The sequence below is a fragment of the Bison bison genome, unplaced genomic scaffold (genome assembly GCF_000754665.1).
Source record: "Bison bison bison isolate TAMUID 2011002044 unplaced genomic scaffold, Bison_UMD1.0 scf7180017864384, whole genome shotgun sequence".
In the NCBI taxonomy this organism is placed as follows: domain Eukaryota; kingdom Metazoa; phylum Chordata; class Mammalia; order Artiodactyla; family Bovidae; genus Bison; species Bison bison.
Window position 1 is genome coordinate 8,731,157 of NW_011494956.1, and position 26,398 is coordinate 8,757,554.

Below are 26,398 nucleotides of genomic sequence, written 5' to 3' on the forward strand. Positions count from 1 at the left end.
CCAATACAGAGAATAAACTAGTGGTTACCAGAGGGGAGAGGTGTGAGGGTTCAGCCAAAAATAGGTGAAGGAGATTAAGAGTTACAAAATACCAGTTAAAAAATACCAAGTTACAAGGATGTTATGTGCAGCACAGGGTATAGAGACCATATTTGATAATATCTTTCTATGGATTTTATTCTATAAAAATATTGAATTAATGTGTTATCTATCTGAAACTAATATAATATTGCAAGTCACATATACTTCAGGAAAAAATTGTTTAATTAAAAAAATTTTCCAGTATTACTGCTTTTGATCTTTGGGAGGACATGACAGAAATTGTAGAGAGTATAAGAGAAGGAATGAGTTAGGTGGTGATGAGGGTGAGCAGGAGGAACCACGATAAAGTGTTCGATTTGGGATGTGAATTTCCCCCAGACAGGTGGTGCATTTCCTCCGGATACTCTTCCTTTCAGAGCATAATCTGCATTACAGGTTGATGCCCGCATCTGCAGTTGCCCCATACCCTCCTCCTTACCCCGACTCTCCGCCTAGTGTCTTGGACATAAGTTAGTACGTGAGTCAGATGAAGGAGTAAGTGAATTCAAGTCTTCTGTGGGGATCAGTGTTTCTAACCAGTGGTACTGTTGCCATTTTAGGCCAGATACTTCTTTGTTCTTGGGGGACATCCTGGGCATCGTAGGGTGTTTAGCAGCCTCCCTGGCCTCTACCCATTAGATACCATTAGCACCCGGCTTCCTAAGTTTCCCAACTAAAAATGTTTCCACATGTTACCACATATGCCTGGGAGATAGAGAACTCCCAGTTGAGAACCACTGATGTAGATGAAGTGTGAAGAATTATGTGTATTCTCTGGTAAAGATTATATGGATAGAAGAGACAAAGGCTGAGGATTTGTACAGAGTTTCTCCCCGCTTCCCAACCCCCCAACTGATTTTTTAATTTATTTTTGGACACACTGAGTGGCATGCAGGATATTAGTTCTAGGACCAGGGATCAAACCCAGGCCCCCTGCAGTGGAAATGTGGAGTCTTAACCCCTGGAACACCAGGGAAGTCCCACCGACCCCCCAATTTAAAGGGAATCAGAATGTCAGTGCTGGCAATTCAGGACCTAGGCAAACTGGCGAAGTAGATGGTGTGGAAGTGGCGGCAGGAGAGTGTTCCTAGGGATAGCTAATTGCGAGTGTCACGTTTAGTTGGATTTGGAAGTTGGGTTATTGACCACCGAGATTGCTTTCATCAGAAGCTGCAAAGCAAGGTCATTTGTGGCAGCAAGTTTACCCTCGTTGGAGGCAAAGATTTTATGCAGCAGTAGAACCATACTGCCTCACTTTTAGGAGAAATAGAATCAGATTCCAAGACAGTTCATTTCCCTTACTGGGGCTGCTGTTGTACTGTTTTCCTAAAGCAGTTAACTGTAGATTTTCTTCTTTGCTGTCTTTTTGTGAGATATCTGTATTCTTTTATGAGTTTTGAAAGCTTCATGGGAACTGAATCACTGGATATTTTCCTGCAAAACCCAGACACATAAGGCTTCCTGCATTTTTGGCTTTGTTTTTGAAATATCATGATATATTTATTTCAATGAAATTCAATCCTCATCTTTCATCTTACAAAATATTTTTTAATATAAATTTATTTATTTTAATTGGAGGCTAATTACTTTACAATATTGTATTGGTTTTGCCATACATCAACATGAATCCGCCACAGGTGTACACGTGTTCCCCATCCTGAACCCCCCTCCCTCCTCCCTCCCCGTGCCATCCCTCTGGGTCATCCCAGTGCACCAGCCCCCAGCAACCAGTATCATGCATCGAACCCGGACTGGCGATTCGTTTCATATATGATATTATACATGTTTCAATGCCATTCTCCCAAATCATCCCACCCTCTCCCTCTGCCACATCCTGCATCTTTTATAATTCCTTAAAATAATGGAGTTTTATTCTGTTCCCTGGTTCCCATGAGCCATGGTGACGTATAATGCTGGCAGGTTCTACACCTCCCCAACAAACAGCTGAGACACAGCATAGGAACGGGCCCAGCCCTGAGCCAACATGAAGCACTTCTTCATTTTTGAGAGAAAAAGAGAGGCAGGTTTGACCCTGTGGAACCACCTGTTGTCCATTCCACTCACAGCCAGCACCTCGTCCTCTTCACAGCTCACTGTTTTTCCCTCCTATGTCCATAGTGCATTCTGTTGTTGTGGCCATAGAAACGTTGTTTTCCTTAGAATTGATGTTAGGAAGTCTAAAATTTTGAAGGTTCTTTTTATTTTTACCTCCTCATTTTCCCCCCTCCAGATGCCAGGAAACTCATTTGTTACCTTTTTTTTTTTCCCTCAGTCCTTGTTTTCTTCATATGCTTCAAGTTAAACATTTTTTCATTATATTTGATCAGTGTTTGTGGTTAGCCTGTTTTCTAAAACAACTGTAACTATCTCTTCCATTTTGATTGTTCTAAAAAAAAAAAAAAATCCCCAGTTGTTTTCTTTCTCCTGTCACTGTGTCTCTCAGGGAAGCTTCTACCAACTAACCTCGGACCAGGATGTGTGTCAATTAGTAGTATAAACCATGAGTCGTTGGGTCGCAGTTCACTCAGTAACTGGCTCCTTGAAAGTAAAGCATTGGGCTGACTACTGAATTGAGTATAAAGACGAATCAGAACAGCAGCTCTCTAGAAATTTATACTCTGGTGATGCAAGTATTGAAATTGCTCTATGTTCCTCCAGCACCACATACATCTTTTATTGTGGCACTTGCTACTTATGTTAATGGTTCTCACTAATTATTTATGATACAAAATATATTTACAGCCACAGAATAGTATACTGTGTTAGAGAGGGCTCGAGCAATTCGTTTACGATATTGCCTTTTCTGCTTTCCCTCCGTTTCTGCATGGATAGAGTGAAGGCAAACCTAAGTCACTGCTGAGTGAATGTTGAAACATGAGTTTTTACTACATGTGCTACAACCGCATCAGCCTGCTGATGTTTCTTGAACACTTTCCTAGCTGCAGGCTTTGTACCTGCTCCTCCCCCTGCCTGAAGCCATCTTACCCAAGAAATTACTTTTCTTTTCACTTGGACCTCACCTCAAAGAGCATTTCTAAGGAACCTTCCCTGACTGTTTTATGAGGTTGGTGCAAATGTAATTATGGTTTCGGACTGTGAATTTTAAATCATTATAACTAGGCTCAAACACATTAATCAAAATAGGAATCATTGTAGTCAACACTTATTTGCCAATGAGAAGTAAGTTTGTTTATTCCTACAGCATAAAAAGCTGTGCTTTGGGATTCGACCAACTCTTGGAAAGCATTTTCTGCTTCCTGCTGGTCATGGGAGTGTTTTTTCTGCAAAAAGTTATCGAGGTGCTTGAAGAAGTGGTAGTCTGTTGGCAAGAAATCAGGTGAATATGAAGGCTGAATATTCAGATGACTATGAAGCCCAGTTTGTTCAACTTTTGAAGTGTTGGTGGTACAGTGTGCCGCTGGTCCTTTCTGTTGACCAGTCCTGTCTGCAGGCGTTGTAATTTTTGGTGCATCTCATTGATTTGTTGAACATCTTTCGCAGATGTAATGGTTTCTCCTGGACGTGGAAAGCTGTAGTGGTTCATACGGGCAGAAGACCACTAAACAGTGACCGTGACCTTTGTTTGGTGCAAGTTTGATTTGGCTATGGGAAGTTCTTTGGAGCTTCTTGGTCCAGCCACTGAGCTGGTCATAGCCAGTTGACATATACAATCCCCTTTGCATCATACGTCACAATCCGATAGAGAAATAGTTCGTTGTTGTTGCATAGAATAAGAAAAGATGACACTTCAAAAGGATGATTTTTTTTTTCAGCTCACAAGACACCCACTTACTGAGCTTTTTCACCTTTCAAATTTGTTTCAAATGCTGAACAACCTTAGAAAGGTCGACATTGAGTTCTTTGGCAGCTTCTCATGTAGTTGTACAAGGCTCAGCTTTGAAGATTGCTCTCAGTTGGTCTGTTGTCAACTTCCAATGGCCAGCCTCTATGCCCTGCATCTTCAGGGCTCTCGTCTCCTTTGCAAAACTTCCTGAACCACCGCTGCATGGTACAGTCTTTAGCAGTTTCTGGGCCAAGTGCGTTGTTGATGTTGTGAGTTGTCTCCACTGCTTTACACGACCCATTTTGAACTCAAGAAAATCTCTAGAATTTACTTTTTGTCTAACAGCGTTTCACTAGTCTAAAATAAATATAAAATAAACAGAAAGTGATAAGTCATTAGCAAAAAAAAAAGTGAGAAATGCACATAAAAATGATACATAACATAACCACATTTATGTAGAATGTATTCCAATATCAAATGGCAAAAACCGCAGTTAAGTTTTGCACCAACCTAATACCTCCCTATAACTTGACCATTATATTTTCTTCATATTGTTCATCACTAAAAATTTTCATATCTAAAATCACTTCATATCTAAAAACTTTATTTACTTATTAACATTTTTTAAAAATTATATCTCTCTCATGAAAGAAGTTCCATGAGCGTTGGGACTTTTGTCTGTCATGTCCTGGCCTAGAACAGCACCTGGCATATGTAGTCTCTCAGGGCTCTGACTGAGATGAACCTGGAAAGGAAGGCAGGCTCTGGACCAGAGAAGGCCGTTGGCTGTGGTAGAGAGTCTGCCCCTTATAAGCAGTGGGAAACTATCAAAAGCTGTTAGGCCGGAGAGTAATGTTATCAATTTTATATTTTCAAAGAATATTCTTTTTCTAGCTTTTTTTTTTTTTCACTTTTTGGCCATACTATGCAACTTATAGGTTCCTAGTTCCCTGTCCAGGGATCAAATCCATGCCCTTGGCAGTGAAAATGCAGAGTCCTAACCACTGGACCACCAGGGAATTTCCTAGAAAGAATATATTTTTTTTTTATTGCAGGATAATTGCTTAACAATGTTGTGTTGGTTTCTGCCATATAAAAATGAGAATCAGCCATAGTGTGTGTGTGTGTGAATCCCCTGTGTCTTAAGCGTCCCCCCACCCCTCTTGGTTGTCACAGAGCACCAGGTTGAGCTCCTTGTGTTGTATAGCAACTTCCCAGTAACTATCTGTTTTACACATGATAATGTATATATTTCAATGCCACTCTCAAGTAGCAAGAACAGTGGATTTGAGGTCAGTAAGGCTGAGACTAAGAAGTCTCTTTGAAGGCTATTGCTTATTCAGGTCTTTGATTTCATATCAAAAAGTCACCTCATCCCCAATTACTCTGTTCCTTTACCATGCCAGTGTTTTCAAAGCATATTCATTGTATGAAATTATGTGTTTTATTTATTAACTCATTTGTTTTTCAACCCCAACTAGAATGTAAGCTCCCAAGATTTAAGGGATCTCTTTGAGGACCTCAGAGAAGGCGATGGCACCCTACTCCGGTGCTCTTGCCTGGAAAATCCTATGGATGGAGGAGCCTGGTGGGCTGCATGCAGTCCATGGGGTCGCGAAGACTCGGACGCGACTGAGCGACTTAACTAACTTTGAGGACTTAGGATGAACCTTCCCTACCCAAGTTTTTGGCTATAGCAGCGGAAAGATACCGTTAGCTCAGGAGTGACACGCCAGAGGGAGAGGAGCAGCAGGTCTGGTTAGACGTGTTGCATTTGAGATGGCGTGAGCAATATTTGTTTTGTTTTGTTTTAGCTGCACTGCTAGACGTGCAGAACTTCCCCAACCAGGGATTGAACCTGTGCCCCCTGCATTGGAAGCCTGGAGTCCTAACCACTGAACCACCAGGGAAGTCCAGTCTTGGGAGATAGGAGGAAGGCAGTTATTTGTTTGTGAGGGGATAGAACTTAAGTGAGAGACTGGCCCTAGAGATGAGGATTGGGAGAGTCTATGAGTGTGAGTCAGGTTTCTGAGAGGGCAGCTAGTTAAAAGAGAAGGAGACTACAGATGCAGCCCTCAGCAAACACCAGCATGTACCTGGCAGTCAACGGAAGAAAAATCTGCAGAGAAGACTCAAGAGACGTGCTTAGAAAGGCAGGAGGAGAAACAGTGCAGTGGTACCATGGAGACTTAGGAAAGTGACTTCTAGGAAGGAGGAAGTGATCATCTGAAGCCAGTATTGCAGAAAGGTCAAGTCAGATGATGGAAAAGGATCCTGTAAATCTGGGAATTAGAAATATATTAGGGGGAATTTCCTGGCAGTCCAGTGGTTAGGACTCTGCACTTTCACTGCCAAGGGTGTGTGTTTAATCCCTGGTTCGGGAACTAAGATCCCACAAGCCATGCTGCCAGAGAAATAGAAAGGAATATATTGGTGGCCATGGTGAATATAATTTTCATGAATGATTGGGAATCTAAACTGCATTCGAATTATATGTAGTTGAGATAATGGGAGGTGATGAGGAAACACCAAGAGGGCTTAGCTGGGTGGGGAGGCATCCTGCATCAGGAATTTTGGTTTTGGTCAAAGATGGGGAGATTTAAGCATGTTTAGAGAAGACAGCTGAAGGAATGCGTGTGAAATGAAGTAGTAGAAAGCATGGATACCGAGAGTCCAAATGGAGGTGCCAGCCTTAGTCTTGGAGAAAGAAAGCTTCTCCTCTGGACCAAGAGAGACCCACAGTGGCTGAAGGGGTAACTGGTGGAGGAGTGGGGAGTAGAGGAAGGTCCTTCCCTGCGTCCTGACTTCCTTTGAGAAACAAGAAGCCAGTGGTGGCTTAGGGCTTGAGAAATCTGGTGAACATTTAGATGGGCCCTTGAGGGTGAATGGAGAGGAAACTGATTAGGGATACAAGAAAGACTTTCATCAGCTTTAGTGACTCTGAGAAAGGAGATGAGCTTATATCTCATAAGTAGGGGCTGGTACCAATTAACAAGGCTATATGATTTTTTCCAGCTTCTCTCAGTGGTTCTGACATTGAAAGTGAACCCAGAAGAAAGAGTGATCCCAGGTTAGGTATTGAAAAGGTAGGTAGGTAACTTGAAAGTCCAGGGATAGAGAGTGACATCACCACAATAGTGGAGTGGGAAGCTGTAGAGATTGGTCCCTCAACCACAGCAACTGCTGATTGGGAAAGACTGGAACAAGCTCTTTCAGAACTCTGGAACCTGACCTGTCCTGATATTAACTTGCAGATTGCTGGATGAAGGTAGAGACCCCTGTCCTTGGGGAAGAGATGGCATGTGCCACCAGCTCCATTCTTCAGCCCTACTGCATATGTGGGGAAGGCAGCCCACCTCCCAGGACTGAGGGCAGGTGCCAGGGCAGGTCATGGGAATCTTGTCCCACAAAGATTTGGGGTTCCTAGTGAAAGGTTGTTGTTGAATCACGCGAATACACCAGGATTCTTGGCCCCCGGAGGAGAAGAATTCAATCCGGGGCCAGAGACGAGGCTTGATCGCTCAGAGCTTTTGTGTAATAAAGTTTTATTGAAGTATAAAGGAGATAGAGAAAGCTTCTGACATAGGCATCAGAAGGGGGCAGAAAGAGTACCCCCCTGCTAGTCTTTAGCTGGATGTTATATAGTCACTAGCAGTCTGTTAATGAAAGAAAGGAATGTCTTAAAATTCAGAATGGCACCAGGCCCCTCACCCATAAGATGCATTTTGGGATAATCTTGGCACCAAATGGTTTATCCTGGGCCATAAAATGATTAACTTGAATCTTGAAGAAGGGCAGACCACCATACAAATGGTTTCATTTACATAGATTAGGGGAACAATATCTGAGTATAACATACTGGTTTGTCAAGTAGGTTCTGGGCCAAGAGGCGGAACCGACTTGGAAACAGAGTTTGGGGTAAAGGCATAGTACATTAGCATAGCTTAAGATGAACATTTCCATAAGAAAAAGGCATTGGTTATCTCTAGGCTCCAGAATAGCTAACTTCAGGCGAAACCAGGTGTCCTTATGGCAACACAGTATTTTAAGAGAAACCTCCCTTTAAATTTGTATAGAGAAGGAAAAAATATTGCTAGTTTGTTTCCTCCTGCCGCTTAAGAGAGATAAAAATGTCTGACACTTGCAGGCTATTTCCTCCATTTGGAGACCCCTGGCCTTCCTGCCTGTTACCCTCTCACTAGTGGCTCTAGTGGTAAAGAACCTGCCTGCCAGTGCAGGAGACATAAGAGACACAGGTTCGATCCCTGGGTCAGGAAGATCCCCTGGAGGAGGGCTTGGCAACCCTCTCCAGTATTCTTGCCTGGAAAAATCCCATGGACAGAGGAGCCTGGTGGGCTACAGTCCATAGGGTCACGAAGAGTTGGACATGACTGAAGAGACTTAGCATGCACACATGCAGAACCTATTGAATAGAGTGAAGTAAGTCAGAAAGAGAAAAACAAATATATTTTTATGATTAAAAATTTAATTAAAAACTAATGCCTACATATGGAATCTAGAAAAATGGTACTGATGAACCTATTTGCAGGTCAGGAATAGAGACACAGATGTAGAGAACAGAATGTGGACACAGTGGAGGAAGAAGGTGGGACAAATTGAGAGAGTAGCGTTGGTGCATATGTGTACTGCCACGTGTGAAATAGCTAGTGGGAAGCTGCTATATAGCACAGGGAGCTCAGATCAGTGCTTTGTGACAACCTAGAGTGGTGGGATGGGGGGCTAGATGGGAGGGAGGCTCAAGGGAGAGGAGATACATGTATACTTACGGCTCATTCACACTGTTGTACAGCAGAAACCAACACAACGTTGTAAACCAATTATCCTCCAATGGAAACTGAACTTAAAAAAATTGGGCCTATATACTCTGGTGGATTTTGCAATGCCCTGCAGAACTGGCACAGATGCTTACCTAGGCTCTGGCCCTCTCAGCTACAGTGGCTTCCTTTGGCACATCGCTTGAAAGATTTAAAGGGCCAGTACCTTTTTTGGGATTTGGGGGCCGCACATTTTAGAAAATGTGTGTCAGATCCCTAGCTGATCACATAGGAAAGATAACAGAAGCTTCAGAAACATCAGTGACCACACATAACAAGGAATACACAGGTTGCAGGACCAGTTTGGAAAAGTCACAAACTGATAGCTGCAGCTCTCAGTTAAGAAAGAATTGGCAATGACTGAGAAGTGGGAAAAACAGATTTCTAGAGCTACCACGTTTATTTTCAAAAGAATGAAAATTAAAGTATCTCACTGAGGGACCTCCCTGGTGGTCCGGTAGTTAAGAATCCACCTTCCAATGCAGGGGACGTGGATTCTACCTCTGGTTGGGGAATTAAGATCCCACATGCCTCAGGGCAACTAAGCCCGAGTGCCGCAACTACTGAGCCCACGTGCAGCAAGGAAAGATCTGGATGATGCAGTGAAGACCCCACGTGCTGCAACTAAGACCAACACAGCCAAATACGTACATACATACATAAACAAACTTAAAAAATATAAAAAGAGAAGAATCTCACTGACCTGAGTTAAAAACTAGTTGATGTAAGGAATGTTGGATAGATTTATCATTTACAAACTGAAATTATGTATGAAGGTATAAAATTACACATTACAAACAGTATAAAACCATACAGTTCAGAATTCATGCCTTTTTTTTTTTTTAATTTTATTTTTAAACTTTACATAATTGTATTAGTTTTGCCAAAACTCCCTTAATTGCTCTGCCTTTCCTGTAAACAGCCCCTCTGTATTCAGCCTCACAAGTTATTAAAGCAAGATGTGTTATTATGTATTAAACTAACAAAAAAATCAGTGTGGGTGAGATTATGGCAAATTTGTTTCAGTCATGCATTGCTGTCATATTCTATAATATATTCATGCTTGCTTCATATCTAATTGACACCTCCAAATACTTATCAAGGAAAACTGATACTACATTCCATGCACCACCTAGTAGGGACACCCTAACTGAGAAGGCATTTGACTGTGTGGCATCAAAAGTTATTAGAATAGTCACTATGCAGTACTGATTACAAGATCAAATATAGCAAGTTTCGCCACATTTAAGGAGCTGGAAAATTGTCTTACTCTTTGATTCAGTAATCTCACACATAAAAGTGGGGGAGATTTGGGGGAATGGCCCAATAAAACCAACAGTAGTGCCTTGGCAGTCACTTTTGGAAATAGAGTCATTGAAAATGTAGTTATTTAATTAGGATGAGGTGTTAATGCAGTAGGGTGAAGTGTAGTCGCTCAGCCGTGTCCGACTCTTTGCAACCCCATGGACTGTAGGCCACCAGGCTCCTCTGTCCATGGGATTCTCCAGGCAAGAATACCGGATTGGGATGCCATTTCTTTATCCAGGGGATCTTCCCAACCCAGGGATCGAACCTGGGTCTTCCACATCACAGGCAGATGCTTTACCCTCTGAGCCACCAGGGAAGAACTCTTCATCAAATGTGACTGATTTCCTCATGAGAAGCAGACACAGGGACACTACCATGTGAAGAAGGAGGATAGGAGAGATGTGGCTATGAACCAGGGGATGCCAGAGATTGCTGCAAACCCCCGAATCCCTGGGTTGGGAAGGTCCCCTGGAGAAGGGAATGGCTACCCACTCCAGTGTTCTGGCCTGGAAAATTCCATGGACAGAGGATCCTGGTGGGCTACAGTCCATGGGGTCGGAAAGAGTCGACCATGACTGAGTGACAATCCACACTACCAGAAACTAGGCATAGATGAGGGCAGACACCCTTACGGGTTCCAGAGGGAGCTCGGCCCTACCAACACCATAATTTTGGACTTCTAGCCTCCAGAACTGGGAGAGAATAAAGTGCTATTCTTTTAGCCTCCCAGTTTGTGATATTTTGTTATGGCAATCCATAGAAACTAGGGAGCCATGACCAGGCAATGGGGAAAGAAGAGTCTTTTCAACAAAGGATACTGAGAAAACTGGACATCCATATGCAAAAGAATGAAGTGAGACCCTTACCATATACCAAATATAAAAATTAAGTCAAGGGACTTCCCTGGTGGTCCTGTGGTTGGGACTTTGCATTCCTACTCTTGGGGGCACAAATTCAGTCTCTGGTTGGGAACTAGAATCCCGCATGCCATGCAGCCAAAAAATTTTTAAAAATAAAAATTCATTAAAGAAAAGGTAACTAAAAATGGATCAATGAGTAAATTTAAAATACAAATCTATAAAACTCTTACAAGAAAATGTAGAGGAAATCTTCATCACTGTGGATTTATTATGATTTCTTAAATGACATCAAAAGCACAGCTAACAAATGAAAAAAATAGATAAATTGAAATTTAAAAACATTTTTAAAGTTGAAAATTAAAAACTTTTGTGCATTAAAGAATGCTATTAAAATGTTTTTATCTGTTTATGATGAGTAATTAAAAAATTTTTTTCTTAACTATTAGAATTCTCCAAAATAGAAACAGAATTACCCTAATTTAATCTAAAATAATAAGAAATAAAGTTGTCTTGAAATTATTTTGGCATAATGTATAATGTGCAATTTAAAAATGTGTCTGAAAAAGTTTATAGCCTTTGATATCTTAAATTTGATTTCTGAAAACTGACTGAAACATGTAATGTGAAAGGTGTGTGTCTTGCTGTGTTTGGCTTCTAATTTCATTTAAGACTGAGGACTAAAACAAATGGAGAATCACTCTTCTGATTGGTAGGAGTAATAATGGTGACCATTTGGATCATTCAAGGAAAAAGAAGTACTCTGTTCATGATGTAGGGGAATGCTGTGATCCCATTAATAAAAGTGAAAACCAGAAAGAAAAAAAAAGTTTTCACACTTTGAGTGAAAACTCACAAAATGGTAGAAAATATTGCAAATTGTACATTTGGTAAAGGATTAATATCCAGAATATATAAATAACACCTGTAGCTCAACCATACCACCAAAACCTATACCCAGTTACGAATTTATGAATGGTCAAAGGCTTGAATAATATTCAAATGGTCAATAAGAACATGAAAAATTCTTGTTGGGGAAATGCAAATCAAAACCACAATGAGGTACCACTTCACACCCCCCAGGATGGCTATACGTTTTTAAATGTAAAATAACAAGTGTTGGTAAGGATATGGAAAAATTGGAACTCTTATACACTGGTTGTTGAAATGTCAAATGGTGCAGCCATTGTGGAAAGCTGTCTGGCAGTTCCTCAGAAACTAAACATAGAATTATCATATGACCCAGCAATTCTAATCCTCGATATGTACACAAGGAATTGCAAACAGGGACTCAAACAGATACTTTACAGCAGTGTTTATAGCAGCATTATTCACAGTAGCAAGGAGGAGGAAACAGCCCAAGTGTTTGGAGATAGTGGCTCTGTTAACACAACATTAATGCCACACTATATTGTGCACTTAAAAATGGTTAAAATGGTAAACTTTATGTTATGTATATTTTACCACAATTAAAAAAAGAATTGATAGCATGTGAAGGCAAGTTGTTAAAGTGATTTGTTGTTCAGCCGCTAAGTCGTGTCCAAGTCTTTGTGACTATGGACTGTCGCCGCCAGGCTCCTCTGTCCATGGAGTTTTCCAGGCAAGTATATTGGAGTGGGTTGCCATTTGCTCCTCTAGGGATCTTCCCAACCCAGGGATCGAACCGCGTCTCCTGTGTCTCCTGCATTGGCAGGTGGATTCTTTACCACTGGGAAGCCCCCATTAAAGTGGAAGAACATGTAAATAAGCCCAGTAGGAAAGTAAACCTAGGTAGGGGTCTCAGGAAGAAAAGGGGATGTTTGAGGGATTAAAGGAAGGGAAGGTATTTAGGGAGTAAGACTGAGAGAACTGAAATAATACTGGGTTGGCCAAAAAGTTCATTCAGGTTTTTCCATAAGATGGTACAGAAAAACCCAAACAAACATTTTGGCCAATCCAGTAGCAAGACATGCCTACTGATATATTACAAAGTTAAGTTTTGGGGAGGTTTTTGGTTAATTTGCCTAATTTATTTATTTTTTAACAAGTTAGAATTGCAATATAGGTAAAGTTTTTAATCCTGCTTTTTTTCCTTTAATATTATACTGTGAGAATTTTCCTCTCATTAAGCTATTTTGTGTTTTCAGTTGAAGTATACTTGATTTACAGTGTTTCAGGTTTATAACACAGTGATAGAATACCAGTGGTAGAATGTTTCCAGGTGGTAAAGTTGAGGATGTGACCCTGGGTGAGGACTGCTAAAGAAGCATTGGAAATGACAGTCTTGGGAACTGAACGTGGTCTGGTGGCCCAGATGGTAAAGAGTTTGCCTGTGATGCGGGAGACCTGGGTTCAATCCCTGGGTCGGGAAGATCCCTTGGAGAAGCAAATTGCAACCCACTCCAGTATTCTTGCTTGGAGAATTCCATGGACAGAGGAGCCTGGTGGGCTACAGTCCATGGGGTCGCAAAGAGTTGGACATGACTGAGGGACTAACATTTTCAGTTTTCACTTTCACGGTCACGCAGGGGTAATGTTTCCTCCTGGAGGAAAGACAGCAGGCCAGCCAGGGCTGGATGCTGGAGCTGAGTGGATGACAGTGATTGATTTGCAGGATCCTCAAAGGAAAAAGTATTTATTTCTACTATATTTCTTAAGGCTATACTTTCATTGTAGTGTTGACCCAGTTTGTTGAATTTATTTATTTATTTTTTTGAACAAATTTTGGGAAGCCGGGTAGGTTGCCAGTGGCTAACCAGTCCTGAAGTTGAGAAGCATAAAACAGGATAAGGCTACATTTCAACACTCCTGTAGGTACAGTTTTTATCTGATTGTGTATTATCAAGATAAGTACAATGAAAGGAAAAAGCATCGGCTTCTTTATCTTGCTTTTAAAGTTGTATCAGCTTCTTTAAAGATGTTTCATCAGTTTTGCTTTGTTTTTGGAAGTGCCCACATTGTCATGCTTCAAAAAGGATAACTTTTTGGATAGAATCTGATTGAAAAATTTATGCTATATATCACATAATTGTTACCAAGTGTGCTCAATTTGTCAAATCAAAAAGAGACATTTACAGAGCCCCACCTAATTAAATCATATGTTGAAATTACAGTTTGACCTCTAAATTTGTTTTCTCTTGTGGCAGCAGGTCTTTTATATAATGTAGTCACTGATTTATAATGAGTCTCAAAATACTGTTTCCATCTTTCTTAGGAAAACGGGAAAGCATTTCCACAACTTCATTAGTTGGCAAGACCTACGAGCTACTGAACTTGTAAAATCTTGGAATGGTTCTCTTTTAATGAAGGTAATCGTTTCCTTATGTTCTGTGATTTGGATGTTACTGTTTTTCCCGTATATATTCTTCAGCTGTATGCTGAATTATATAATCTACTGATGATGTTTTAGGACATTAAGAAGAGTATAACATGCACATGCACACTCCCCATACTAGTGAAATTTCATAGGAGTCACCCAGAAGTATGTGTGGTGGGTTGAAGTGCTTAACAGCTACTCTTCATGAAGTCCTGAGGCGATTTGGGGTGGGCGAGAGGTTCACAAGTTACTGAGAATTCATTCTTATTCCTGGAGAAATAGAAAAAATACAGACTATGTCCAGTATAGGTACAGACCATGTCCAGATTTTATCATCTGGACATAGTTATGAAAGTGGAGAATGGATATTGAGGTAGATAACTAGCTGACTGCCTGACTGCCACAATCTTTCAGCATGATGCCTGGCACGTGGTAAGGCGGTGACAGCGCTGGTGACGACGGGCAGCGGTTGCGATACATCACTCAGAAGTGTGAGGTTACTGAGTCGAAGAGGAAGGCAGTTTTCCAGCCCCTCAAATGTGATACCTGCAGTATTTGGTCTTATAATCAAGACCAAATGTTATTATATTATACTAAATATTAATTATAAGACTGCTGCTAAGTCGCTTCAGTCGTGTCTGACTCTGTGCAACCCCATAGACAGCAGCCCACCAGGCTCCCCCATCCCTGGGATTCTCCAGGCAAGAACACTGGAGTGGGTTGCCATTTCCTTCTCCAATAATTGTAAGACTAACTATGCAATACTGATTATTTTAATGCTTCTAATACCACACAGCTTTCTCAGCTAGGCTGCCCCTCCCAGGTGACAGATAGGGGAGTGTCTGGAACATCAGGTTTCCTTAATAAGTGTTTGAAGACATTAATTTTATATGAAAAGCAAGTCCAAATATTGGGTCGGCCAAAAAGTTTGTTTGGCTTTTTCATAACATCATGAGGGAAAACCAAACCAACTTTTTGGTCAACCCAACATATTATAAATATGACAGTAATACATGAATGAAGCATATCTGCCATAGTCTCACCCACACTGATTTTTTTGTTAGTTTAATATATAAAAATGTATTCTCCCTTAATAGCTTGTGAAGCTGAATATCAGAGATGCTGTTTACAGAAAGAGCAAGGGTGTTGAAAGGGATTATAAGGAAATGTTGTGAAGTTTGGTATACTTTAAAATTGTACTGTTTATAATGTGCAGTGTTATACTTTAACATATAATTTTAGTTTTTAATCAGTCAATTTATTAGACATTCGATTCCTTAAGATGGCTTCCCTTGTGGCTCAGACGATAAGCGTCTGCCTACAACGCGGGAGACCCGAGTTCGATCCCTGGGTTGAGAAGTTCCCCTCTAGAAGGAAATGGCAACCCACTCCAGTACTCTTCCTGAAAAATCCCATGGACAGAGTAGCCTAGTAGGCTACAGTCCATGGGGTCGCATAGAGTCGGACACGACTGAGCGACTTCACTTCACTTCACTTCTTCACTTCACTTCACTTAAGTTGGTCACTGAAGTGTTTAAAATGTTTATCCCCTTGAAAATAAATTGTGAGAACATTTATTTCTGTAGAATAAGCCCCAAATCTCAAGTTGTGACATAAAACTGGCATCAGGCACAAAACTGAACATTTAAAGGACTTTGGCTACTTAATACCGAACATGTCTGTGACATAACTTTGGGTCTCTCCTAGCAGAGAAATGCATACAAACAGATTCATAAGAGTTTAGCACACAAAATTGCAGAGCCGGTCCTGCTGAAGGAACCCTACCCTGTAACTGTCCTTTTCCAGATCCTTGTGGTGACAGCAGTGATGGAGGTTCTTGGAAATGTTTAGGGAGAATGTGTCAGAGCTGGCACCAAGGTAGTGAGTTTAGCCACCACTGTCCCCAGGCAAAGTGATGAAGAAATTGACGCATGGTGGCCATTTCCCAGCACCATGTCTCCTCCAGGCACCAATGCTTCTTCTCACTGTTGTTCTGATTCATGCCTAATGGCTGCTAAGGCTTTTCTTTGCTTTTAGCATAAAATCCTAACTTCTTATCATAGTTTGACCCTGACCTCTTTCCAGACCCCGCTCTCCCTGAAGCTGCTAAGGGTTAGGCTCCCGTTTTGCCAGCCCTCAAGCCCTTTCTCACCCTAAAGCCCTCATCCCTGCAAGGGACCCCCTCCACCATCATGGCTGGACTCTTCTCATCGTCGGGGCCCGGCTCGCCGTCCCCTCCTCTGTGGGAGCCCTTCTCTGCCATCTTATTTATAGCAACATCCCCTGCCTCCAATCCAGTCTTTATTACTGTCCTTTCTTTCACAACAGTCCTCAAACTTCAAAGATCTAACACACATTTCTCAATTGAAGTTTTAATTGAGACAATTGTAGATTCACATGCAGTTGTAAGAAATAATACAGAGATCCCTTACCTTCTCTCAAGTGGTAACATTTCACAAAACTATAGCATAATGTTAAACCAGAATATCAACATTAATATATTCCATAGATCGTATTCAGATTTTCCCAGCTTTACTCTTACTTATCTCTGTTTATAGGTGTATGTGTTTTAGTTTCTATAGTTTTTTCCGCATGTTCGTTTACCTGGCACCACAGTCAAGGCACTGAATACTTTCATCACTACAAGGATCCCTCGTGCTGCTTTTTTATAACCACATCTGCCTCACTCCTGCGTTCCTCCCCACCCTCTCCCATCCTTAGCTCGTTGCAACCACTAATCTGTCCTTCATTTCAAATTTTTCTCGTTTCAAAAATGTGAGACATGTGGCATCGTGCAGCATAACCTTTTTTAATCTGGATCATTTTTCGCTTAGTATAATTCCCTGGAGAACACAAGTTATTACATGTATCGGTACTCCTTTCTGCTTTATTGCCGAGTTTTATTCATGAGCCACCTGTTGAGGGACATCTGTGCTAGAGTCAGTTTGGGGCTGTTACCAATAAAGCTGTTATGAACATTTGCTTATGGGGTTTTATGTGAGCATAAGTTTTCATTTCTCTGAGATAAGTACCCCAAGAGGATGACTGCTAGAATATAGGGTAATTGTGTGTTTTGTTTATAAGACAATAAATGCTGTACTTTTTTTTCAGAGTGGTTGTACCATTTACATTTCCACCAGCAGTGTATGAGTTATAAGATGTGTATTTTTTCTAATTTTGAAAAGAATGATTTTTAAAGTGAAAGTTGCTCAGTCGTATCTGACTCTTTGCTACCCCACAGACTATACAGTCCATGAAATTCTCCAGACCAGAATACTAGAGTGGGTAGCCTTTCCCTTCTCCAGGGGATCTTCCCAACCCAGGCATTGAACTGGGGTCTCCTGAATTGCAGGCAGATTCTTTACCAACTGAGCTATCAGGGAAGCCCGATGATTTTTAAACAGGATGCATTTTTAATCATCAGGGATTTTTTTTTTTTTTTGTCGTTTTAACCATGAATTATATCTTAGCATTATGTCACAACATAACTTATAGCATTTTTTCTTTTTTAGTAGTATATTAAATAGGGGTTCATTTTAGAACCATTGTATTCTTGGATGATCTCATTTATTGATTTGATTACTTATTTACCTATCTCTTCCTGCTAGAATGTAAATTTCAAGAAGACGGGGATTCTGCCTGTTTGCTCTATTTTCTCAGGGCCTTAGCACTGTTCTTGGGACTTGGAAGGCACTCAATAATAGTTGTTCAGTATGTGAACAAAAGTGTTCATTGTTCGTATGTTGACTAAAAGTGCAGGTGTTAGAAGTCTTAATATTTTTTGTGTGCCCCCACCAAAGTATCTACATTTTAACAGAAGATCCCTGAAGGATCCCAAATCTAAGTCTTTATAGAGAAAAATCTAGTTGCTTGTAGAGGAAGAACTTCAGTTTGAAGCATTTCTTAACATATAACACATCAGAAAGAGGATTATTAAATACTTTTTTAAAAGTCTTGTATTTAATAAGTAATGTAAAGTGCAGAAGGTTGGCCTGCAGAAGGTCAGAGTACTGAACAGGATGAAAAGGAGGGTACTATTTCTGGTTATAAGATGAATAAGGTCTGAGAATCTAACGTGTAATGTGATGACTATAGTTAATAATTCTATATTGTATAACTGAAATTTGCTAAGAGAGTAGAACTTAAATGCTCTCATCAAAAAGAAAGAAAAGGTGAAAAAAGTTGAAGTCTATTGTTCAAAAAAAAAAAATGAAGAACAAAACTGTAATGAGAGAACTGAGTCTACACATTTATTGATTGATGCCTTATGCCAAAAATGAAGGAAAAATAAATTTGTATTTCTATTTTAAATAAACCAAAATCTTTCAATTTCTTTTGAGGAGGAGTAGGAATAACCGAGGGAAAAATGCAAGTAGATAAATTCTCTGTAATTGAATTTTTTGTAAAACATCAGTTTCAGAAGTTGAATCATCCATCTGCATCTTTGTCATTAGGTAGCAGGATACATGTTTATTTTGTTGTTTTGGGGGTTTTTTTCTAGTATGTCTTACAAACCTTAAAACTCAATGCTAGTTTTTTGTATAAGGCTTTTTTTTTTTTTTTTCCAATTAAAGATTTTGCATTACTAAGAAGTAAACTTAAAACTGTATATTTCATCTTTAATCATTAGATAAATATAAATAGTATTAAATAAAATAATTCATCCCAAATTTTAAACACTTAATGTGTAGGGAAACGTCCCTTCTGGGTTAATACTAAGTTGATTAAAAATATATTTCTAATAGAAAAATAGCCTTCTCCCTTGACCCTCTTGCTTTACTTCCATAGTTGAAAATAGGTAAAGAAGTATAAAATAGTTATTTTTCAAAGGTTTTTGTAAGTACTTGAGCCTGCAGTGTTCTGAAGACATTCATAGTAGGTGTGTCACGTTTCATATTTTAGACTGCAAATTGACCTCTTAGGGTGCTTTGCTTGATTTCCTTATGTGCTGAGGACACTATATAAGGAATTAAAGAAGTTGTTTGCTGTTGAGTTTGTTTGCATGTGTATAGAATTGATATAGAAACATCAAACGCCATTAAACACATTTTCCTAAAATATCTTTTTTTTAAAAAAATAGCTCATACACAGTTCCTGCCGAGTACTGCACTTTTTCACTAGAAGTAAACAATTTCTAGCAGCCAGTTTGTTCACTTTCACAACTCAGCATGTTTCTTTGAGATTGGCCTGGATTTTGCAGAACCTGACTGAGGTAAGAAAAGATTGTGTGTGTGTGTGTTTGAGGAATGAAAAAAATGGAAGGAATAAGGACATTAATTTGATTATTTGAGGGAAAATTGTGTCTACCACATTGGGATGGAAGACAAGGAATCTTTACTCAATATTTCTTTAAACCATTTTAATGGTGAATCATGTCACATACAGAAAAGTAAATGAACCAAAATGTACCTACCACTCAGTGATATTTTGTGGAACAAACGTCTGTTTAACACTATTTGAATCAAGAAATAGAACATGGTGGCACTGTGTGTGACATTTTCTTTCCATTTTTGTAATTTACATGTTTATTCCTGGACACCACACGTAGGTTTCTTTGCTGGAATATTTTTGAACTTTGTAAATGGAATCATGCAGTGTTTATTCTTCTGTATCTGACTCCTTTTGCTTGGCATTATATTTGTGAAATATAGCACTGTGTGTACGTTAATTTTATTATATTCTCATTGTAATTTAGTGTTCAGCATGTGATTTTACCAGGGTGTGTGTATCCATTCTGTTCATGTACATTAGCGTTATTTCCAGTCTGGGGCCATTATGAATAATGCTCTGTATTTCTATTGCTGTAAATGTATTTCTATTGTATCTATACATGGGAATGGAATTTTTTAGGGCATAAAAGTGTATATATATTTTCACCTTTAGTGGATAATATCAAACGTTTTTCCAGTTTTTGTCAATTTGCACACTCCTCAGCAGTGAATGAGAGATTTTAATTTCATTTACCATCATAATTGATATTATCAGTCTTTAATTTTAGCCATTTTGGTGCGTTGGTTGTGATATTTCATTGTGATTTTAGACTAGATTAAAAAAATGAAATCAAACTGTGTGCTATCTTACAGGAGACATACTTTAGACCAGAAAAACAGATCAGTTAAGATTAAATGGGGAGTTCCCTTGTGGTCTGGAGGGAGAGTTCTGGGCTTTCACTTCTGGGGCCCAGGTTCAGTCCCTGATCAGCATGCCCCTCCCCAAAAAAGAAAATGCAAAAGGCTGGTAAATGAGTCAAAATGACAGTTAAATAAAAGAGTAAATGGATGGAATCTACTATACAGAACAGACTCACAGACATACAGAAGACAGACTTGTGATTGCCAAGGGGGAGAGGGAGTTGTTAAGGGAATGATTGAGAGTCTGAGATCAGCTGGTGCAAACTAGAATATATAGGATGACAAGGATGACTTACTCTGTAGCACACAGAGCTACAGTCAATATTCTGTGATAAACTGTAATGGAAAAAATATGAAAAAGAATATATATACATATATATAATTGAATCATTCTGCTATATAGCAGAAATTTATACAACAATGTGAATCAGCTATACCTCAGTGAAATATTTTTTTGAAAAGTCAGTGGATAGAAAAGATGTCCATGCAAACAGCAACCATAAGCTAAATGACCATTCTAATATTAGATAAAACAGACTTTAAAAACAAACAAAAGTTTTACTAAAGATAAAGAAGAGCATTTTATAATAATAAGTCAATCCATCAGAAATACACAACAATTACAAACTTGTATGCACCTAATAACTGTTCTGAAATACAGAAAACAAAAATTGGCAGAACCAAAAGTGAAAATAAACAATGCATCAGTGGTAGTCGGAGATGTCAGTACCCCATTTCAATAATTGGTAGATCAGCTGGAGAGAAGATCAATAAGGAAACAGAAAACTTGAACCATAGCATAAACTATCTAGACTAATAGACTTTTATAGAAAGCTAATAACAACAGGATACACATCCTTCTTAAGGGTGTATGGAAGCTTCTCCAGGATAGACTATACACCATAATACAGTCTCAATACATTTAAAAGGGCTGAAATTATATAAAGTATTTCTACAACTACAAAGGAATGAAATTTGAAATAAGTAATAGAAAGTTGGGAAGTTCAAAACTATGTGGAAATTAAACAAAGCATTTTAAATAATCGGTTGAAAAAAGAAATCTCAAGAGATATTAGAACATATTTTGAGATGAATGAAAATGAATGAAAACATAGTATACCAAAATGTGATGTGCCAAGAATAGTGTTTACAAGGAAATATAGATTAAGACTATATTATATAGAGAGACTATGTTAAAACAAATCTAATATTCTATCTTAAGACACTGGGGAAAAAAATGAGCAAACTGAAAACCCAGACAAGCAGAAGGAAAGTAATATAAAGACTAGAGTGAAAACTGTTGAAATAAAGAATAGAAAAACAGTTGAAAAAATCAACAGAATCAAAAGTGGGTTTGAAAAGATTAGCTAGACTGACAAAGAAAAAGAGAAAACAAAAAGAAGATCCAGATAACTAAAATTATGAATGAAAAAGTTAATATTAATTCCAGCTTCACTGAAGTTAAAAGCATTAGACAATACTATGAACAAGCGTATGCCAGCAAATTAGATAACTTAAATAAAAGGGGAAATTTCTTAGAAATTGCACAAACTACCCAGACTGACTCAAGAAGATATATGCAAGCTGAATAAATCATTTGTCCATTAAGAAATTAGTAAATTTTAATTTTAGAGGAGTTTTAGGTTTACAGAAACCTTGAGCAGAAAGTACAGAGTTTCCATATTTCCCCAGTACAGTTTTCCTGTTATTAATATGCTGCATTTGTTACAATTGATTAATCAATAGTGACACATTATTATAAAGTATTATTAATGTGGTATATCTACAATTACAGTATCATTCACAGTGGTTTCACTGTGCAGATTTTATATGAACATAAATTTTCACCTCATTTGGGTAAATACCTAGGTATGCAATTGCTGGATGATAAGGTAAGAGTATGTTTTAAATTTGTTAAGAAACTGCCAAATTGTCTTCTGAAGTGGATCTACCATTTTGCATTCATCCCAACGATGAATGGGAGTTGCTTCGTATCCTTGCTAACATTTGATGTCAGTACTTTGGATTTTAGCTCTTCTAATAGTTGTGAGGTTGTGAAGTGGAGAAGGAAATGGCAACCCACTCCACTACTCTTTTCTGGAGAATCCCATGACAGAGGAATCTGGTGGGCTACAGTCCATGGGCTTCCCTGGTGGCATAGATGGTAAAGCATCTGCCTGCAATGTGGGAGGCCTGGGTTCAATCCCTGGGTTGGGAAGATCCCCTGGAGAAGGAAATGGCAACCCACTCCAGCACTCTTGCCTGGAGAATTCCATGGACAGAGAAGCCTGGTAGGCTACAATCCATGGGGCAACAAAGAGTCGGACACGACTGAGAGAATTCACTTTCACTTTCACAGTCTATGGGGTCGCAAAGGGTTGGACATGACTGAGTGACTAACACACAATAGTTGTGAAGTAGTATCTCATTGGTTTAATTTATAATTTCCTAATAACATGTGATACAGAAATATGACTCTACTTTTATTTCTTATTCTTTATGTTGATAAGGACCTGCAGGATATATATTGACTAGAAAGGATGACTGCAAAGATCCTTTTCTCATCCTGATCTTGAAACAAAAGCTTTCGACATTTCACCATTTAGTATGAATCTATGATAGGTTTTCTTTAGATATTCTTTATCAAATTTAAGGAAATACTCTCCTTTTCCTGTTTGCTAAGATATTTTGTTATGTATGGATGTTGGCTTGATCAAGCACATTTTCTGCACTTATCTCAGTGTGACATCCTGCTTGGGCCTCATGCATGCATGCACACTAAGTTGCTTCAGTCATATCCGACCATGTGGGACCCCATGGACTATAGCCCGCCAGGCTCCTGTCCATGGGATTCTCCAGGCAAGACTACTGAAGTGGGTTGCCATTCCCTTCTCCAAGGGATCTTCCCAACCCAGGGCTTGAACTCATGTCTCTTACATCTCCTGCATTGGCAGACAGATCCTTTACCACTAGTGCCACCTGGTAAGCTTGGGCCTTGTAGGAAGTTTTAAATTCATTGCTTGATATCTTGTTGATTTGGAAAACTGATAATATCAACTATTATCTTCAAGTATAAATTTCTGCTCCATTCTCCTGAAAATCTGCTTACATGTATGTTGGATCTTTTGACTAAATCCTTTTTGACTCCCACTCTTTATTACATATTTTCCATTCCTTGGTCTCTATGGGCCTTATTTTGGGTATTTTCATCTAACCGGTCTTCCAACTCTTTTATTATCTCTTTGTTTCTAATACACTGTTATTAAAACCCAAGCATTAAGTTCTTCGTTTTTAAGTTTTAGAATTTCTTTCCACCCCCATGCCTCAAATCAGCATGTTATTTTAAAATCCATGGCTAGTATATGTAACTCCTATGGATTGTCTCTTTCTCTTTCCCACCCTCACCAGCCACCCCTGCCACAATGTTCTCTTGTTTCCTCATATGCCTGATTACTTTGTTGTTGTTATTCAGTCACTAAGTCATGTCTGACTCCTTGTGATGCCATGGGCCGCAGTACACCAGGCTTCCCTGTCCTTTACCATCTCCCAGAGTTTGCTCACACTCATGTCCATTGAGTAGGTGATGCCATCCAACTATCTCAGCCTCTGTTGCCCCTTTTCCTCCTGCCTTCAGTCTTTCCCAGCATCAGGGTCTTTGCCAGTGAATCAGCTCTTCGCATCAGGTGGCCAAAGTATTGGAGCTTTAGCTTCGGCATCAGTCCTTCTGATGAATATCAGGGTTGATTTCCTTTAGGATTGACTGGTTTGATTGCAGGGTGACAATATACAGCTTTGACATACTCCCTTCCCAATTTTAAAGCAGTCCATTGTTTCACGTCTGGTTCTAACTGTTGCTTCTTGACCTGCACACAGGTTTCTCAGGAAGCAGATAAGGTGGTCTGGTATTCTCATCTCTTTAAGAATTTTCCACAGTTTGTCGTGATCCACACAGTCAAAGGCTTTAGCGTAGTCAATGAAGCATAAGTATATATTTTTCTGGAATTCTCTTGCTTTTTCTGTGATCCAGCAGATGTTGGCAATTTGATCTCTGATTCCTCTGCCTCTTCTAAATCCAGCTTGATTGAAATGATTCAAAGCTGAGATGGAGTTCCTGTAAGAAGCTTTTAGTTTACCCCTACTCCTAGAGTAGAGTCATTTGGAGTCTTAACCCAACGTGAAGAGGATTGCTCTTGGTCCTCCTGCGTTAGGAAGCCCTGACTACTCTCTCCCTCGCTAACCTAATGAGGACCTACTGCCTATCAGAGGGGCTGGCCCTGAAGTAGTTTTTAAATGAACAGGTGAGTTTACTACCTGGTGGGCATTGTTGCTACTTGCTGAAATACAGATTAACCTTTGGGGACCTGCCTGTTGGTCCAGTGGTTAACACTGCACTCCCAATGCCAGGGGCACAGATTCAGTCCCTGGTCAGGGAACTAGGATCATGACACATGGCATGGCAAAAAAAGAAAGATGCAGATGAACCTTTGTCTAATTTGAAACAAATTAGAGAATCACAATTTCTAAATTTAGAAAGTTTCAAATATCATTATTTTACTTAAAGTATTCCATATTTAGGGTTTCCTCAGTGGCTCAGCGGTAAAGAATCCACCTGCAGTGTAGGAGTCACAGGAGGTACAGGTTCAGTCACTGAGTCTGGAAGATCTCCTGAAGGAGGGCATGGCAACCCACTCCATATTCTTGCCTGGAGAATCCCATGGACAGAAGAACCTGGGGGGCTACAGTCCAAGGGATTGCAAAGAGTTGGACACGACTGAAGCGGCTTAGCATGCATGTACACACTCCATATTTAAGTGATATAACACCTGACTCTTCAAAATACTTGTTATAAGAAATCTACAGGTGACTTCTCTTTTTAAAACTTATGCCATTCATCTTCTTTCATTGATCCCTTCTACTATTAAAATATAATTCATTCTTAAATATGTGCATTTGCTGTGTTTTTACCTCATTTATTTAGCAAGTTTTTTTTTTTTTTTTTTAACATCTGTTATTTGAAAGGGATAAGGGATGTCCCTAGGTGTTGGAGTTATAAATGGAATCTAGTTCCTGCTCTTAAGGAGCTTAGGGAATGAATGGTGTTGTGAGATGGTGACTGTATGAGAGATGTCCTTGGATGCTGGGTTGGGCATATCCAGGAAACGCTAGTCTTAAAGGACAAATAAGAGTTGGAGAGATGACCAAGTAGGATTTGGGGAATTGTTTTCCAGTAAGTTAACGATAGCTTTACAAGCTTGGCAGTTTCTCTGTTAGCTAGTTTAAGGAGGTTTTGATTCTTTTTTTGCTTCGGCAGATTTCTTCTGTGATGTGCCAAGTAAGTAATATTTAGGCTTTCAGAGGTCATGAGGACTCCCTCGCAACCAGTCCGCCAGTGTAGCATGAAAGTAGCCATAAATAATACAGAAAGAAATGAGCGTGGCTGTGCTCTCTGTGGTCAGTAAAACTTAAAGGAAATGGAAAGTTGAATTTCATGTTTCGTGTGTTACAAAGTATTCTTTTTGTTCTTTTAACCATTATAAAATTAAAAAAGCATTCTTAACTTGTGATACAGAAACAAGCAACTGTTTTGATTTGACCTGTGAGCTTTATTGTCCTATATCCCACTTTAGACTTTCTATATTTAGGCATATTCATATATGTAAACTAAAAAATAGATATACTTTTTCTTCATCACAAAAATAAGCATGCTCAGTGTAAAACTAAAGCCTTTCATACTCTGTAGTAATTGCTTAGAATTGTTGAGGGTAAATTCTAGAAATTATTTCTCTGTATATAAATTTTTATAAAAAATGGGATGATACTGTGTTTAGTGATTGGCACTTGATCATGCACTTAACAATTTATCCCTTTTGAACTGATCATGTGCTGTTGTGTTTTCAAGGTGCAAAAGGCAGTGGAAGAAGAAAATTGCTGCTTTGGGACTGTTGATACCTGGTTGTTATATAAGCTCACAAAAGGTAAAGGTGATTTGATAGATCTGCTCAGGTAACTGGAATTTGACTGATAGAAATCATTCATCTTAAAGAAGCGAAAGTTTTAAACTTTTTCCCCCATATCCCAGACATCCTGTTTTTTCTGGGACCCTAATA

At 39.4% G+C, this 26,398-nt stretch overlaps 1 protein-coding gene across 1 annotated transcript in view; it reads left to right on the forward strand.

Moving 5' to 3' along the window:
• Positions 1-26,398, forward strand: part of GK5 (glycerol kinase 5 (putative)) — an 85,559-nt gene that overhangs the window by 30,238 nt on the left and 28,923 nt on the right. The window contains exons 6-8 of the mRNA XM_010858296.1: positions 14,059-14,152; positions 19,241-19,372; positions 26,191-26,266. Of these exons, the coding sequence (XP_010856598.1) occupies positions 14,059-14,152; positions 19,241-19,372; positions 26,191-26,266 (302 nt within the window). The remainder of the gene's footprint in view (positions 1-14,058; positions 14,153-19,240; positions 19,373-26,190; positions 26,267-26,398) is intronic.